The 17,373-nt window shown below is 33.2% G+C and overlaps 1 protein-coding gene across 1 annotated transcript; it reads left to right on the top strand.

Moving 5' to 3' along the window:
- Window positions 1–460: 460 nt before the first annotated feature.
- LOC144841948 (uncharacterized) lies at window positions 461–17,311 on the top strand. The gene is made up of 15 exons (XM_078698249.1): window positions 461–683; window positions 943–1,486; window positions 1,941–2,064; window positions 2,985–3,242; window positions 3,386–3,505; window positions 4,086–4,163; window positions 5,947–6,110; window positions 6,254–6,354; window positions 8,132–8,190; window positions 11,542–11,689; window positions 13,931–14,025; window positions 14,149–14,254; window positions 15,477–15,599; window positions 15,741–16,321; window positions 16,502–17,311. The coding sequence occupies exons 1-15, from the start codon at window positions 482–484 to the stop codon at window positions 16,646–16,648; spliced, it is 2,850 nt and encodes a 949-aa protein (XP_078554375.1). The 5' UTR covers window positions 461–481; the 3' UTR covers window positions 16,649–17,311.
- The last annotated feature ends 62 nt before the right edge of the window (window positions 17,312–17,373 follow it).

Here is a 17,373-nt window from a genome sequence, read left to right as displayed (position 1 = left end):
GTAGACCCGAAATAGAACCCTGAGGGTCTCCAGACAGCACATCAAGACATTCAGCAACCCTCAATAGTAACTTTTTGTTTGCTGCCATTTAGATAACTAGAAAAAAATATTAAATATATGGCACAGCGCTTCATTTTTTTCTGTAGGTTTTTCATAAAGAACATTCAATTTTCCACACAGGCTTAGTTATCAACCTAAATAATAATAATAATATTTATTTTATGAAAAAACTATTGTATCCTAGTGTTAGGAAATCAATTCAATAAATGAGTTCTGTTGAGCCAAGTGAAATATTGCAAATTTAGACTCTATTGAAGCAAACCTGAAGCCACCAACTGTCATAATTTACACCCTAGGCCTAGCAGAGAAAACCCAAACCAAAAATTCTCTACATGGTTGCTAAGATTTTGTATTAGTTTCTTGTATTTATAAACATTTTTCTATTTTCTTTCAATAGTGTACTTTTTCATTGGAGGATACAATGTGGCCAAATCAAGTCAATTATGGATATGGACAACAGCCCCAAATGTATCCAGTTTTCCCTTCTCAGAATCAGTCACAACAAGGCCATATTCAACAAATTGTACCACAGGTTAAAGAGAGTGATATTTTTCTAGGCAAGCCTATTGCTGTTTCACAACATTATCCTTATGTTGGCATACCACAAGTACAAATGCACACAGGTAGGTAAGTTGGGCCATGCACAACATATTATGTGAACAAGGGCAGAAGCAGAATGTAATAAACAGTTTTCCTTTTTGGGATGGGGAATGACCAACATCTGAAACTACTATATAATGTGTTAAACCTTTTCAGTTTGACTCACAAAGTACACCACAGTATAATAATATAATCTCAATGGATAACACTACTTTACTGGGTTAATGTTTTTAATGGACATCCACATACTGTACAGTACATGTATCATGTCTTTCTCCACAGATGTAGGAACAACTGTTTCTCAAATTTGTCATCCTGTTGCTGAAAATGCTAATAATTCAGCTACAATGAAGACTTCCACTAAAATGAAAGAAGAAAGAAACGGAATAAAAGAAGTCATATCTCCAAGTACAATGAGAACCACAGACAATGATACAAGAGCCGCAACAGCTGGAAAAGGAGAACCCTTTACAATTGGAGAATTTACACCAGAACCTGAGAACACTGCCGTCGAAATGTGGGAAACTGGTAGTGGAATGAAAACCACTAAGGCAGATTCTTGGAACTGTACTACTGGAATGTGGAATTCTGCATTTGGAATGGGAACAGGTATGATTGGCATGTTGGACACAGCTGGAATGGGAGATACAACTACTAGAATGGGAAACACTGAGATGTGGAATACGTCTACTGCAATGTGGAATACTACTACCACAGGATTCGAGGCCACCACCGGTGGTGCAATGGGTGATATACCATCATCTTCCCTGAATTCAATTTCATCTTCTAAATCAACTAAATTTCAAACAGTTTTAACACTACAATGGTTAGTACTTATAATGTGTATACCAGTGTGATGTGAGTAGTACCATCATAATTAATATAATGTTAGGTTTAAATTAAAGTAGCAGTATTACTGTAGGCCCATACCTAACTCTCCTCACTAGAACAACACTGTTTTTAGCATCTGCAAGTGCTGTCTTGCTGTGTAGAGAGTCTTAATGTAAACACATTCTTGGTTAGTAGATATTTTTTGAAGTAGAAATTATATGGATTGATACCTGTATTTCAATTCAACAGAACAGCATGGTCACATTCAATTTACAAATAAAATGCAAAAGATAGAACATTAGGTTAATTTTAAGATCTTGGATCCTCCACTGATTGTCACATGACATACAGCTGACATAATGCTGACATAATGGTATAGTCTTATGTTGTAACAAACATTCACATTTTGTTCACTATTAAAAGATACAATAAAATGACATTTTTACCAGGTTAATTGAAAACTATGAGACATGTGAAGGATACAGTGTTCCTAGGTGTGTTGTTTATGACCAGTACACAGAGTTCTGTTCTTCAAATAATTTTGAACCTATTAATCCTGCAACATTTGGAAAGGTAAACACATTCTTTGCAACAGAAAAGATAATTTTGTCTGAATATAATAAAATTACAAATCTGCAATAGAATGTGCTATCGTCTAGGACAAAAATTTGAAAAGATGCTTAGAAATCAAGGTAGTGGGAGTGGAATGTTAGAGGCAGTCAACATAGCCAGATATCCTAATTAATCCCTTTTGATCACTCTAAGCCCTGTTGACACTTAATTTTTTAATATAAAATGTGCATAAAATCAGATCTAAATAAGGTAGATACACAAACAGTTTGTATTAGATTTGTTGTATTTTTGTGTTAAAAATAAAATTTTTATTATAGGCTACATTTTGGAAATACACCGAATGTTTTATAATTTTCTATTTCAAACGACTATGAAAGTGACAGTTTTAACAAAGTATTAAATCGCAAATGTTTTACTGTATTTGGTGGTATATTATTTATAGGCCTATAAAACATGAAAAAATTATTTCGTTACTAAGTGGATAAAGAATATATTTAAAAATTGTTTCTCTTTGTACCCATCCTCTTCCCCATCCCTCAACCTTAATGTTACAAACAAAACAAAAATTGGGTTTGTTTAAATGAGTTGAAATCACCAGTTTTTTCATGCTGAGTATTCGAGAACCATCTGTAGGCACCTAGATGGTAAGTGAGCGTACATACTATCTAGTATACCTAATTTTTATCTGATTTTTTACACATTTTATATAAAATTGGTAACCATTTGTAAACGAAGCAAAAAATTAAGTGTCAACAGGGCTTAGAGTGATCAGTGATTAATTAGGATATCTGGCCATGTTGACAGCCTCTAACATTCCACTCCTCCTAACTCATTTTTTCAGATTTTTTGCCTAAACTAACAGTGGAATTATAAGGAATGCTTTGTTACAGAATATAAACCTCTTTTTTTTTTCAAAACAGCTCATCCGGCAAATTTTTATCAACCTTAAAACACGACGTTTAGGTATTCGAGGCCAATCAAAGTACCACTATTATGGCATCCGAGTGAAGCCAACTTCAAACCTTAGCCACAGCAAAGAGCATTTTACACCTGAACCAAAAATGTCTAAACGTTGGACTGTACCAAGCAAAGTGGAAGTAATCGCTAAGCCTAAAGTTCAATCAGAAAATCAAAACCAATCTGAGGCAATACATGCTGCCACAATAAGCTCACCTTTAGTTAGTATCGTCAGTATTTATTTAGCATTTTTTTTTAGGTTAACCAAATCTTATTTTCAAGCAATGCACCATGTCACAGTGAAAATATGATTCCTTTTTACAATGTACAGTATATCATGCAGTTACCATATTTTTATTAATAGGATTTGGAAGCAGTTGATCGTGGTCTGTCACCAGTCACTGCCTTAGGTCTAGCCTTGCTTCCTCAATTTCCTAAAGCATACATGCTGAAATCGCTGCCTTTCAATGCAAATATACATCAGGTATTAAATCATGTTTCAATTCTTTATATACATAATGGCATAACTGCTTTCTAGATTGGACATCGGATTTGGGATTGTATTGAATTTTATTCTAGATTATACAGTACAGTATATTTATTAGTTAATGGGAATTCTTTTTTCATGTAGGCTATATATATTATATATATATATAAGTGAAACAACTGTAATTACTGAAACAACTGTTACTATAACAACTGTAATAACAGTAATAACTGAAATGACAGTAGTAACTGTAACAACCGTAATAACTGGACAACAGTGATAACTGTAGGAACTGTAATAACTAACAACAGTAATAACTGTAACAACAGTAATATCTGAAACAACTGTATTAACTAACAACCGTATTAACTGAAACAACTGTAATAACTGAAACAACTGTAATAACAATACCAACAGTTAAGTAACAACTGTAACAAACTAGTACATGTAACAAATAACTATCATAATCCACATCAACATCCAGCTGAGAATTACTCACAATGAGTATTCAGTATTAAGCATAAAGTTACGTCAGAGTATTGCAAATCATCTGACCAATTAAAATTATACTCTTTAGGTGGATGTATTTCTAACAGAGTACAGGACCCATTGTGAGCTTCTACTTGAAGCCATTTTGAAGGGAAAATTTTCAGAGGTAAGATTGGCCTACAGTAATATAACCTCATTCTGTTATTCAGTATTTCTCTTTGAAGTTTCAGTATTCCTAAGGATGTTGATGATTTTGAAACATATTGATCTTTCCTCTGCCACAGGAGGTTATGTAGTCGATTGCATGTGTTTGTTTGTCTGTTTGTGTGTTACTGTAAGTTCAGTACTCTATTTGTTTTGTATGTTTGTTAGCACGAAAGCGCCTACAATTTTTAAGTTATCATTTTTTTCGGTGTAGACAGGTATATACTTACAGACTATTGAAATTCAAGAAAATCGGTTTATTAATAACTTCACAACTAACAATAATGTTATTATTTTCAGACCTGCTAGTGTTAAAAGATAGGAGACAATTTTAAAAAGCCGGCGAGCAGTTTTAAAGTAACTGAACTTGCATTTTCTCGAGAACTACCTGTCCAAAAAACCTCATTTTTGTACAATTAGAGGCAAGAGTTATAATTTGTGATTTGTAAATTAAAAACGTAATTTGATTTAATGTACAGGTTTTTTTTATACGAGTACAGGTTTTAAAAAACCAATTTCTTCTCAAATTCACCCGCTTGATTTTGCTGTTGCTGTTCTATTGTTATTCAAATTAAACTATTGTTAGTTGGTAGTTAGTTTTTTAGTACCAGCATGTGTAATTTTTTATTTCAGGATTTTTTCAGGAAAATTAATATATTGGTCAAAAACTTATCTTTCGTATGACATATTAAATAGCACGCTTTCTGTATTCTTTTAACATGGATATATTCTTTGACATGGACAAAAATATTAGTCGACTGGCCGAGCGGTTAAGCTTACTCCATGGGTTAAGGCAAATCAGCACAGCTTCACGCTATCCTCGACCATTGTTCTGGTCAATCTTGATTTCAGAAAGGTCATTGTTGCAATACCGGAGTTTGTTTGTATTAAATTATAAACCCCAGCAGGATTTAAACCATGTAAAGCTAATATCTAAAGCAAAAAAATGTATCTACAAACATGCTCCCTCTCTGTGGATATATTTTGCCAAGTACTTCACTCAGTTTCTGAGTGCTTTTATTTGTCTATTTGTTTGTTAGCAGATCTTTACCAAATTAAAATCACAGATAGATTTGTGATCAAGGACCACTCCATTAAATTTTGGAGGCAATCCGGACCAGGATCCCAATTCTGGACCACTTATTATTATTTTCAGACTTACTACTGTTAAAAGATAGAAGACAATTTCAAAAGCCGGCGATCTAGTACTAAGCAGTCTTAACATAACTTTATAAAATAATAATAATAATAAAAAATAATAAAATATAAAAAAAAATAAGGATGATGAAAAAAAAAGGATCCTCAGCAGGACTTGAACCAGGGATCTCAACTGTGTAAGGCTGAATATATAACAAGGTTGTAGTGAAATTAGCCTAAATATTAGCATTAGACACAAAAATAAAAAATACATATATTTTCGGGAGAAATCTTATGTAGCGGAATTTTACAGTAGTGCACTCTCGCAGTGCCCTTTATTCTAGTTTTAAGATTAAATTAAGAATCACAGAGCTAAGTTATGGACAGATATTTTGCCCTTGACATAAATTTAAATAATATTGAGTAAATGTGAGTAAGTAATTCTTGGGTGAGAAGCTACTTCACGTTTTCTAAATTATCATACTGTTGGTGCAGTACTACATCGGCACAAGCTATGGCCAGGTTAGGAATCAAGGTGGATTGGCAGCGTGCCTTCTGCATTGTGTATGTATGTTTATTTAAACATAAGATGTACTTTTTATGCACAGATATACAGTATAATTATGAGCTTCTGGCAAGATCTGAGTGTTTCCAATCTCCAGTTGCTTCAAATGCCTTCTTTGGCAGGAACTATCTATTTCTGTGATATACTTCTCTACAAGACCATTATTGGCATTCTCATTCCTGGTACAACTCAAGAGGTACCACAAAGGTTAGTTTCTTCTTTAGCCACAACATACACACTGTTTGGTACTCTTTTGATTTTAGATAGAATGTTATTTCTAATAGAAAATCATCTGCATTAACTTCCTATTAATTTAATATTGAACTGACTATATGCTTATTTGTTGACAGCCTCTTAAAAGCAGTTAGAATCTTTGCCAAGGACTTTAGAAGCAAGTTAAGTAAATACATACAAAAACTACCAAAGAAAGTGTTTGAGGCCAAGAATCAAGGTAAACTTTGTTGGTTGTTACTCATTACACTACCTCATAGGGAAGCCAAGTCGGCTCAGGCCCCCCAAAAAATGTTGATCGTCGTTGCAATTTTGCGATTGAGTTCTTCATTTTACAATTGCTAGGTCATCGGGTGCACTTTCACACCTGTCTTGTATCGACTCCAAACTTCACAGGAAAAAATAACAAATAAATCATGAGGATTTTACAGACATTCTTGCACTATTCGCATATTTTCCATGAATTGCAAGAATATGTTGTTTTGTTTCTACCGGGAGTGCCAATTGTGTAGAATCCGTATTTTCAACACATTTCAATATATTTTGTCAATGTCAAATGTTACTGCTGATCACTTTCATCAATGTGAATACCCATTTTTACATTACAATAAATCTAACATAAATAACTCACCCCACCACTGTATGTATTGGTAATGATTTAGGGTTGATAAATATTCTTTGAAAACAGTACAGTATCAGCAGTAATACATTATTTTGATCATCATCATTGACAGTATTATTAAATTATTTTTTTTCACAACACAGAATGTGTTAATAGCACTCTATTATAGTATATAAACAAAAACACATTCATGGAGTATTCAAACAGTGTGAGAATACATCTGTAAAATCATCATAATAAAATATTTATTTGTTATTTTTATCTATGTGATACTCCTACATAAGTAAGTACCCTAATGAAGTATGTTCAGAATATTGTAAAGATCATTTCTTGATGTTGCTTTGTTCTAAATCTGGGATTTAGCGAGAAAATATTTTTATAAAACCTACACTAATTGACAGTTTTTACAATAATTTAAGTATAGTTTACAATACATTACAGTATATAATAAAATACATAACCTATAAAGAAATCCAAATATAAACTTAAATATTTACAAAAATGTGTTTAAAAATGTTCAAATAAAAGGCCTTCCATAAAATATAGTGCGCCCTCATCGTCATACTTTTATCAAACTTTCCAATATATTCTAACATACTGTGTAAATATCATTAGGGTACGAGCTTATGCCGCGGTGAAGGTGATTTTTGACTGTAAGTACTTACACTATGAGGCCTATCTAAGGTGTACTATCCACAAAATATACAGGAAAGTGCTCTAGTATAGTAATGTAGTAACAACCATAATGTACAACACTCCACCGTTTATGTAGTAAAGCATGCAGTTATAATATAATGTAGAAACACCAATAGGTTAGAGCTTCGGGACAGGTGTTAACATGCAAAATTAATTTTATCCAGTGACAAAATATATAAAATTTGGATTAAAAAAAGAGCACCAGGTTATCGGAAATCACTCTTATACTTTAAAATAGGCCTGATTTTAGATACACTGCAGCCAACTAATAACAATTTCTGTCAGACTATGACAGTGGCAGTCGCTTTCATGTTTACACTTTCAGGAATTCCCCTTTTAAAATCACTTGTAAAACTGAGTGATGGTCACAGACCATCTCCTCCACACTATAACCACCACACGTCCACACGTAGAGGGTAGGCCTACACATCCTAAGAGAGAAATGCATGCGCACAATTTTGCTTTTGTTCATTTAGCCATCTTAAAAAATACATCTCAGAATACATAAAATGCTATTATATTCTAAAAATTATTGTGAAAATGATGAAAATAAAAAAGTGTACCCATTCACATTGACTGTACTACAGTATCTGTACCATTATTGAAAATTTACACACAAACATGCATTGCAATTTTAAATAGAAAAATATTATATATTTTAAATGTATTTTGTTTACAGCTGCAACAAGTTTTGTGAAATTGCTTGTCAGAAAATCAAGCCTTTCTCATATTGCCCAGGTAAGAATTCTATTGAACTAAGGAGTATATAATAGGACACAGATACATATATTTTAAAAGCAAAAAGTATGGAAATTATTAGTTATTAACCTTTTTATACTGAATTAATTACTTTTTGATAAAACATCTTTGCTGCCATCAAATACATGTTTAGGTCAATTTCATTAAGGGTTTAAAGGGGCTTTTAGTAATCTTTGATCTACAGTATGACAGTGCTTTCACATGTATTTGATGTAGAGAAGTAGCCTAGTCTTCAATGCACATTGTGCTACTGTACAGTACTATCCAGAAAACATCTACTCTTGCATTCGTACTGTCCATGAAATATATTCGGGGAAAAAACTTGTCAATATTCCGTTGATTACGTAACTGTTTAGCAGCTACTTCCTGTTAAAAGTCGGAACTCATGGTATAGCATACTGAAGTGGTCATCGAAAATTTGTTTGGAAAAAGGTCGTGAACTAGATCATTATGTAAACATACGTTTAATCCCCCGCTGGTTGCACCACGGCGTGTAGATATGATAAAACCATGGTTCCTAAAATACATTCCATACATACATTCTGTGTGATTAATAATAGTCCAGCAATTTTAGGCCTACATTATTTAGAATATACTTAATGTGCTGTAAGTATGTAATTATTAGCAATGTTACTTTCACAGAGCTCATTTAAGATTTAACTGATTGACCATGATAAGCGCCTAATAGTTTTTATGGTAGACCAAAGGTGCATGTTATGATCAGTGTGGCCAACGATTTTTTTAAAAGGGTTGCATAACATTATGCACTTCCTATTTTTAAAAAACATATGCCAAAAAGGCCTGCAGACTACAATGAACTAATTTTTTTCTTCTGATAATCGTGCGCAACATTTAAATTTCAGATGAGGTTTTCATAAAAGTAGTTTTCCCGACAAATGAGGCCAAATGGCAAACAGTTAAGAATGGACATCTGGTTCATCAATAAAATCTACCATTTGACTCAAAGAAACCTTTTTTAGTACCCTATATATTTTACAAAAGACAGGACAATCTAAAATTAAGGGAAGCTCTCCGGAATTAATTAATAAGGCCAGAACCAGAAGAAATGGAAATGGCAAGAACTAAACAATGCCTACCTGATAAGAAATCTGAAGATATTTAAGTTTTAAATTTTGATGTTCTACTTGCTATGATATTCCAGCATTCTTTCTTCACTGCAGCAATTTCGCATGATTGGAGAGATGCAAATGTGACTCCCATATTCAAGTCAAGTTACTAAATTAATGGAAAAAAATTATTTGAAAAGTACTGATTGATTTTGTTGACAACAACAACATCATATCCTGTGACCAGAATGGATTTAAAAAAAAGTGTTTGTGCACTACACAATTGTTAGATCGTTTTGCTGATTGGGTAAAACCTCATGAGAAGATACAATTTCTGCAAAAACTGTGGAATCCTTCAAATGACTACATAGTCAGGTGGCTTAACAACAAATTTTGAGGAAATTGTTACATGGCGAACAAAAGCTTTCTTGGGACCTACCAATTGATTTTTGCCTAGGAGCCACTGATCGTATATATTTGTCAAGATGGCGGCCAAAATCCAAAATGGCCAACAGTAAATTGGAAAATCATATTTCATTGGTTGCAGAAGTCGCATATAGGCAAATGAAACAGCAAAACATTAAATATCTAAAGTTCAGATAAATTTACGTGAAGTGCCTGAAATCAGCAAATATAACACATTTTAATACATAACAAATACTATTATAAAATAGAACAGCACTTCTAAAAGAAGCCTAATGCCAAATTTGATGCTTTTGTCCACCATGTGACGATTAAGTCTCTAAGCCACCTGACTAACAGGACCAAGTATAGTAAGTAGCATGTGCCTTTGGCTTACCATAGTTAGTAAGTGTATCATTGTTTCATTGTAATTTCAGTTTAGTGTCCGTGAATAAAGCTTATTATTATAGCAACTATTAAACCATGAATTTATAGCTCTGTGTAACATCACTAATAATTACTAAACAATGTAGGCTTATATACTATAGTTGGACTAAATTTTAGGAACCATCTTTTTATCACATCTGCATATTTGGGACAAAAAAAATCTGGCATACTATAGCTTAGACACCAAATATTCGAGCCAAAACGATTTTGGGTAAATGATACCTTACTGCCTTGCCGAGCTGGCAGTGTGCTCGCATTGATTCTTGGAACTTCCCCAGTCTGTAATGAAATGGCGCTCAAAGTCGTACTCACATAATAGGTCGAAGGGAGTCGGTGACAAGCCGAACGTATCATCCAGCATTGACGGAACAGCTACTTGTACAGTGGCGTGTCTATTTTTTTTTCTCCCCCGTATCTAATTTTGGCTTTTGCCAAAAATGTTAGCGCAAAGCAATCGCTACCCCTGATCCGCCCCGCCAGAATATTTTGATATAAAATGAGGTTCAGACGTTCTGTGGTACATTTAAATTGTATTTGTATGTTCAATTTAAATGTCATCTTAATTTCAAATTATATAATATCAATAAAATATAAGAAAACAAAAGCATAAACATTTAAACACATGACCATAATTGAACTACTGTCCGAACACACTGTTGTTTTCAGCACATTCGCATATTTGCTGTTATTAAGCTCGGTGATCACATTTATTTGAACATTAGTAAAGCTAAGTGGGTTAATTAATAATGAGATGCAAAGCACACAGGAAGGCCAGGAACGTAACCCGAAATTCGACTTTATCATCACGATATGAAAGATATCTTTGATGATGACAAAATATGAACAAAGCGTAACCAAATAACACGGCGACAATATTATTTTTCAAAGACCAACATTTCATAACTCGTTAACGGACGACAGTCTTTTTGCATTAAAATGTTTTAGATTAGCCTATCCTAAAGGCTGTTCAAAATGCTATATTTGACCCCCAATGATTTATAGATAAAAACTTTATTGCAATTTTTAAAACAAAAATTTAAATAAAATTGAAGTTGAACAATTCAACAAATTAAGAAAATATATACAAAATTACGAATTATTTAAATTATAAATAAGGGAAACAATTACAATAAATCTAAGTATAAATCTTAGTACCAGACTGCGCAAGGAAAACCATCTACCAACCATTAAAATTACCAGTAATAATGAAGTTCTTTGATCTATTGCATTGCACTTTGGTAGAGGAAATTCATTGACTGATCTTAATTTATATGGTACGTGGCGCGGTTGTGGAGGTCAGTTGCCCTCCCTGAAAACTGCGTGGGTATGGTACATGTTTTGTGGATGGTACTGTACATGATATTGTATAGTATTAACTGTCATCTATTTTGACCATCCTCAATTGCTGACTTAGGCTACAAGGAGCATCCTAGATAATTCCAGGGCAGTTAAAATGATGCAAGCTGACTGGAAAGAAAAGACTGACCTGGAAAATTTAAGAAGACAGATAGATTGGTTAATAGTAGATGTAAAGATAGAGGACAGGCCTAAATTGAGTACCTGTAAGATGTTTAAACCCAGCTACATAATTATAATAAACATTTTCTATATTAATAAACATTTAAAACACTTTAAATCCTATAACTTTGTTTTGTTTTGTTAATGTAGATGAAACTAAATGAAAACATTTTTTTTACTCTAACAAAACATAAAAAGATAACATGGTTTAATTACCTAACCCAAAGTTGAAGAAAATAAATGTTTATTTGATTGAATACAATTGCTTGATGAAACATTCATTTTTCAAGTAAATTTAATCTAAACAAAAAATGTCTAGGCATTAGGTCATGTATATTTCTACTCACTAATTAACTAATTCATAATGATTTCCCTACTAATTTTTCCATATGTTATAATAACACAATGCCATGAGTTTACTGATAGCATGTTGATACATTCTATGATTAATATTGTTTCACTTTGTGTTATTTATTCTAAATGATAGGCAGTACAGTTAATTCTCCCAACCCTAGTACAGTGTAGCATTGGTTTATGCAGAAAAGCATTCCAAATAGTCTGAATTCAGGATCTTTTGGGAGCAAAATACAATTCTGGTTTTGGGAGAATTGCTGAGTTTTAGGGGTTTGGTTTTATTTTGTTAATGGTGATTATTATTTCAGGCTATATTTATTGCCATAGTTGTTTTTAGCCATTGCCTGTTTAAATATTTACAGAACATTTATTTCCAGCATTTCATATTGTAATGAGTTTACAAATCTTGATAAATGTATTTGTTACTGTCATTTTAAATCAAACACCTGTATTCTTAAAACAAACAGTCATAGTTCAAGCAATTTAATGATGTAATTGTAAGTCACTAAACACTAAACTAAAACATTTTCCTTAAATAAATCGCAAACGATTTCTTATTCTGCAAAGGCAGCTATATCGCTGATAAAATGATTTTCAAATATTTATGAAAAACATGACCATAATATTGAGCTATGGCACTGGTCGAATTTAAGCATTAAATATAAATTTTAGCTCAAGCTGATATTCATTAGTATATTTACCTACAAAACAGTATCAACGCGCAGAAGCTATTACTTACATATAACCAAATTATTACCCGACTTTTTCCCCTTTAGTTTCCGCTTAGCCCTGTAGGCTTCGTTGCGTTTTTGTAACTACAGAATTTGACGATGATTCCCCTGTGTTTACTATAGCCAGGCCTCTTTTCCTACCAGTGTGTCCGTGTTTTCTCCCTGCTTCTCTTCCACGCCCATTATGACCAGGCAATTTCTCCTGCTGTATTGTTCAGCTTCGTCCTGTGCATCTTTCATGTCTCGAACTTCCCGCTCGAGTACGTCAACCCTATCCTTATAGCTTTATTAGGTCATATTTAAGGCTATCGATGATGTCATTAGTATGGAACGTTTTAGTTCCTGTTTTAATTGCTTTTCCAACTCATCTTTCACAAGACTAGCAATTTGTTTAGCGAAGTTGATAATAAAATCAGAATTACCTTCAGTGGATTTATCAATATGAGTCTTGATGGCATCTTCTATCAATTTCAGTTTAATTTTTCCTCCACCTAGTCCAATTTATTTTTCCCGCCAGTGGACACTTCCGCATCGGCCATGATCATTTAAGGTGTTGTATAAGATCAAGCAAAAATCCAAGGAAAATTTAGTAAAACAATAATATTAAAATCTATCGTAGTTGATTTTGATTATAGATTTGAGAGTAGTTAGAACCGGTGAGTGGGAGCTCAGTTAAACACGTCCGTATCTCATCAATGACCAACGATGTGTTTTATCTGTATTTTACTAATTCTTAATTCAGTGGTAAATAGAATATCCAATAAAAGCATCATTTAATGAAGGAAGAACAATAAGTCTAGCGACGTTTTTTGTAAGAAATATTTCTTAATGTTTACATTGTGTCAGAAATGGTTTTTTTTGTAGATGTTGAAGTTTGACTTAACTTTGTTTAGTGGAAATTTCCATGTATGCATGTGTATCAAATCGACTACAAACTTCTACTTCTTTTATGAATCGATTTAGTTAATCAACTTAGTTAAGTCATAGTTCCAACATGGGCTAAAGTTTGTTTTAAGTATATGGATGTAAGTTTACCATTCTTAATTCTTAAGGAATTTTTTTTTCTAACCCAAATTTTCATTTGAGTTTTTCATGGTTTATGATGTATTTTGGATATAATCATTGAGGCAATTTAGAACAGCATACAGTACATGGCTTTTCAGTCTAAAATTGATTTTGGTTGTTTTTTTTTCAAAAAAGATTTTCAAGAGTTTGAAGGTTTGCTAGAGCAAAAAGCAACAGTTGAACAACATGTTGATTGGATCAATGAAGTAATGAAAGCATTTGTTGACAAGGCAAGTTTCTTTAAGAACCCAACACTTCTGTAATTAAATCGGGTTGTTGTTTTTATAATACACACTAATACACACTACTAGAATGGTTTGCAATAGAAAAAAATGTCAATTTTATCATTTCAGACATCAGAAACTGAAGAGAAGTCAATGCAAAACTTTCTATTGTATGTATCATCTATTTCTGAGCTAGTCCTCCGGGATCATACTCTAAGAAGTGCCAGTAGCTTTGGTATGTATTTGCAGTGTATAATGTTTAATTCTTCTAAAACAAAATGCAGCTTAACAACATTTAATGATGACTGGAACAATCTTCCTGTCGATATCCGTGAGTCTGCAACTGTCAACCTTTTCAAGCTGCGTCTTAAGACTTATTTGTTCGCATCGTTGTAATCCCTTTTTTATTTTTGCTTTTGTTCACCTTTATTGCCTGTTGTTGTTTTCTGACTAGGCTAGGAGGCACCGGATCCCTGAAAAGATCAAGAATTTAATGATGCTAACTGGGTTACTTACACACTGATCCCCAGTTAGCCGTGATGGTGTATCCCCATACTCCAGTTTTGGTGCTAGCTTGGTGTTTTTGTCTTTTTGTTCTGTTCCTTTTGGTTTCCACTTTTTTTCTTTATTGTCGAGCGCATAGAGACATCGTTTATTTGCACTATATAAATCTATCTAGTATTATATTATTATTATTATATTATTATTATTAAATCTATCTATTATTATTACTTAATATGTTTTAGTAGCAAAGATACCTGACCCAGGGTTGCTAAAATGTAAAAGACAAGTATAATATTAATACTGTGAATAATAACATACAAATAATGAATGTTTATGAGTGTGATGGTACAAATAATTTCAAGAGGTGAAAGATGAAAGGCTATATTTTCACAAGGTGACATCCAAGTGAAAATATGACCTTTTATAAAAAACAGCATTTATATGTGTGGCTAAGATTTCAGAAGTATTGCGTTAGTTACATTGCGATATAATGTAAAATCCTGTATGAACTGTGATGCCACACAACATGTGTCATGTGCATTGAAAAGGGGGAAACCCCAAGGCTGCACTGAATTTTTTCCTGATTGGCTGTTGGATCTAAAAGTCTCCAGGGACCTAGAGGTCTGTTCTGGCAGACTCTTTTATATTAGCTTCTACGTTGGTCCAGCTCGGTGGTTTAGTTCCGGGAATAGGATTTTTGGCCATGATATAAAAAGTTTGTAGAATGTAGTTTTAAATGAACATTACATTATGGGTTAGTCAAAGTAATTGACGGTGTACAGCAACAGACTGGCTTAAATGGTGTTCCAACACACAAACATTATTTTGAGAACAGATTCTTTAAAATTTGTCTGCTTCCAACCAACTGGTTGTTTTCTCATGGCAGAAACATGCCCATACTACTGTCTTTGATAGTACTGTCAAAATAATCTTATATTGTTAACGAATGGCAGGTTCATATCATCTATTGCATATGCTGTACAATGAATACTTGCTGTATAGGATTGAAGCAACTAGCATGGCTAATGCTGAGCAACAACTCATGAATCGCCAAATAGAAGAAGAATATTCAGCAAGTAGGTAGTTTTACTTGGTTGTATAAATCAACAACAACAACATTACTCTCTCTTGAAAAAATGTTTAAAGTGTTCTACTTTCTATAAAATTGACTTATTTCTTTGGTGGGTGCAATATTAACTTGTTGATTTGTTTATCAGGATATAGTGTTCCACAGCTGGAGAAGGCAGTAAATGTTGTCTACTCTGAACTAAACAGTGCTGGAGCACAACCAGTTGTCACTGACTTTGAACATGTTAGCCCTAACACCAGTGGCCTTTGTATTGTAGAAGATGTTTATGAAACTGATGTTACAACTAGATCTTCCAGCAACGAGTCTACACAGTGTTGTACATCAAAGCTCAAGAATAAAGAAGAAGAATCCTCCAGTAGTTTGATTCATTTTAAGACATCTCAACTACCAACTGCAATATCAGAAGAAACAATTCAGGATCCAAATGATATATCTAGAGAGACATCAGTTAAAGCTCTTGAAAGTTCTTCCCTAACAGGTTGTGACTTTCCTGATCTTAGTCCACATCCTCAGAAAGTTGTTATTGCTGGTAAGACTGCACTTGTGCCACCAGAGCTGATATCAAAGACACCGTCATATGTAGCTGCAAAAGTGATTAAGATGGAGCCTAAATCCGAAAAAGGTTACAATACAATGGCTAGGCAGGCAAGACAAATTTGCAAAGTCAATATATCACCTGCAGATGCAAATAACCTTTTCAAAGGACAGGTGTGTGCAATAATTGTCCTTTGAAACTAAACCTATTTGTTATACATGATTTATTCTTTTGTGGTTAGGAACAATTATTTTGTAAATGTTGTAGCACCCTTTATTTCTTAGGAATGGAAGAAGGAATCAGAAGAAGTATTAAATATTTAAATACAATGTTATGTTTTATAATTTGTTTAGCGTATTAATACTGAAGATGGTGTGCAATTCATTGTCAATGAAGTTCATAAGTTACCAAGAGGAAAGTCCGCAACTGGATTGGGATTGCCCACAACAAACAAACTATCATATAAGAGTCCAGTACAGAAGGTATACAAAAGTCTTTAAAATATGGTTGCATTTATCTAAATATAAACAACATGTTTTTTATATCCATCAAATGACACAAATTACATTGAGCTCATCATAAAGTCTTAAAGAAGGATTTAAAATAGGTCGCATAAAGGGAACAGTAAAACAGATTTTGAGGACTATTGATGATAAAATGATGAACATCTTTTACAATCTATGGCTTCCATTAGAAATAAGAAGTAAGAATTTATAACAAATAAAATGATTGTTGTGCTTTAAAATGCAAAATACATTTCCAAGCAATGTTTCTTCTACTCTATTTATAGTAGTTGGCTTTCATATTGGGACGGTGTACAAAAAGAGACGGTAATTTAACAGCATGACGTTTGTATTTTGTATCCTGTTGTTAAATGTGTTTCAATTTTGAGTCACAAGTCACAGCCTCCTTCTGTACACATGGGCTTGGGGAGAGTGTTTGGTTCAGTAGGTTCTGTGTTAGCTAGCCTAGATCTTCGGTTAGAAACATTTAAAAGGATGTAAACACTTATTACTGATTGGTCATTTTTTATTTATTGTTGAAAAGTTTCAAAATGACATTGTAAACTTTTCTCCGTCTGGTTGTCAGACCGAATGTTAAATTGTAGTAACGGAAAGTAGTCCCAATGGAACAGAGTATACTGGGCTTATACACATGCGCAGTTTACATAGTATTGTAAACCTTACTGTCTCCTTTCGCTTACCGTCTTGATGCGAAAGCTCAC

The sequence above is a fragment of the Antedon bifida genome, chromosome 5 (assembly GCF_963402885.1).
Source record: "Antedon bifida chromosome 5, ecAntBifi1.1, whole genome shotgun sequence".
Lineage (NCBI taxonomy): Eukaryota > Metazoa > Echinodermata > Crinoidea > Comatulida > Antedonidae > Antedon > Antedon bifida.
Note: the sequence above shows the minus strand (reverse complement) of the source record. Positions and strands in the feature narration are given on the sequence as shown.

Bases quoted from the DNA above. Each gene is read 5' to 3' on its own strand.
- LOC144841948 (XM_078698249.1), top strand. From the start codon at position 482: ATGTGGCCAAATCAAGTCAATTATGGATATGGACAACAGCCCCAAATG. The intron at 3,243-3,385 runs GTTAGTATCGTC...TTTTATTAATAG, and splicing joins CCACAATAAGCTCACCTTTA to GATTTGGAAGCAGTTGATCG. The intron at 6,111-6,253 runs GTTAGTTTCTTC...ATTTGTTGACAG, and splicing joins ACTCAAGAGGTACCACAAAG to CCTCTTAAAAGCAGTTAGAA.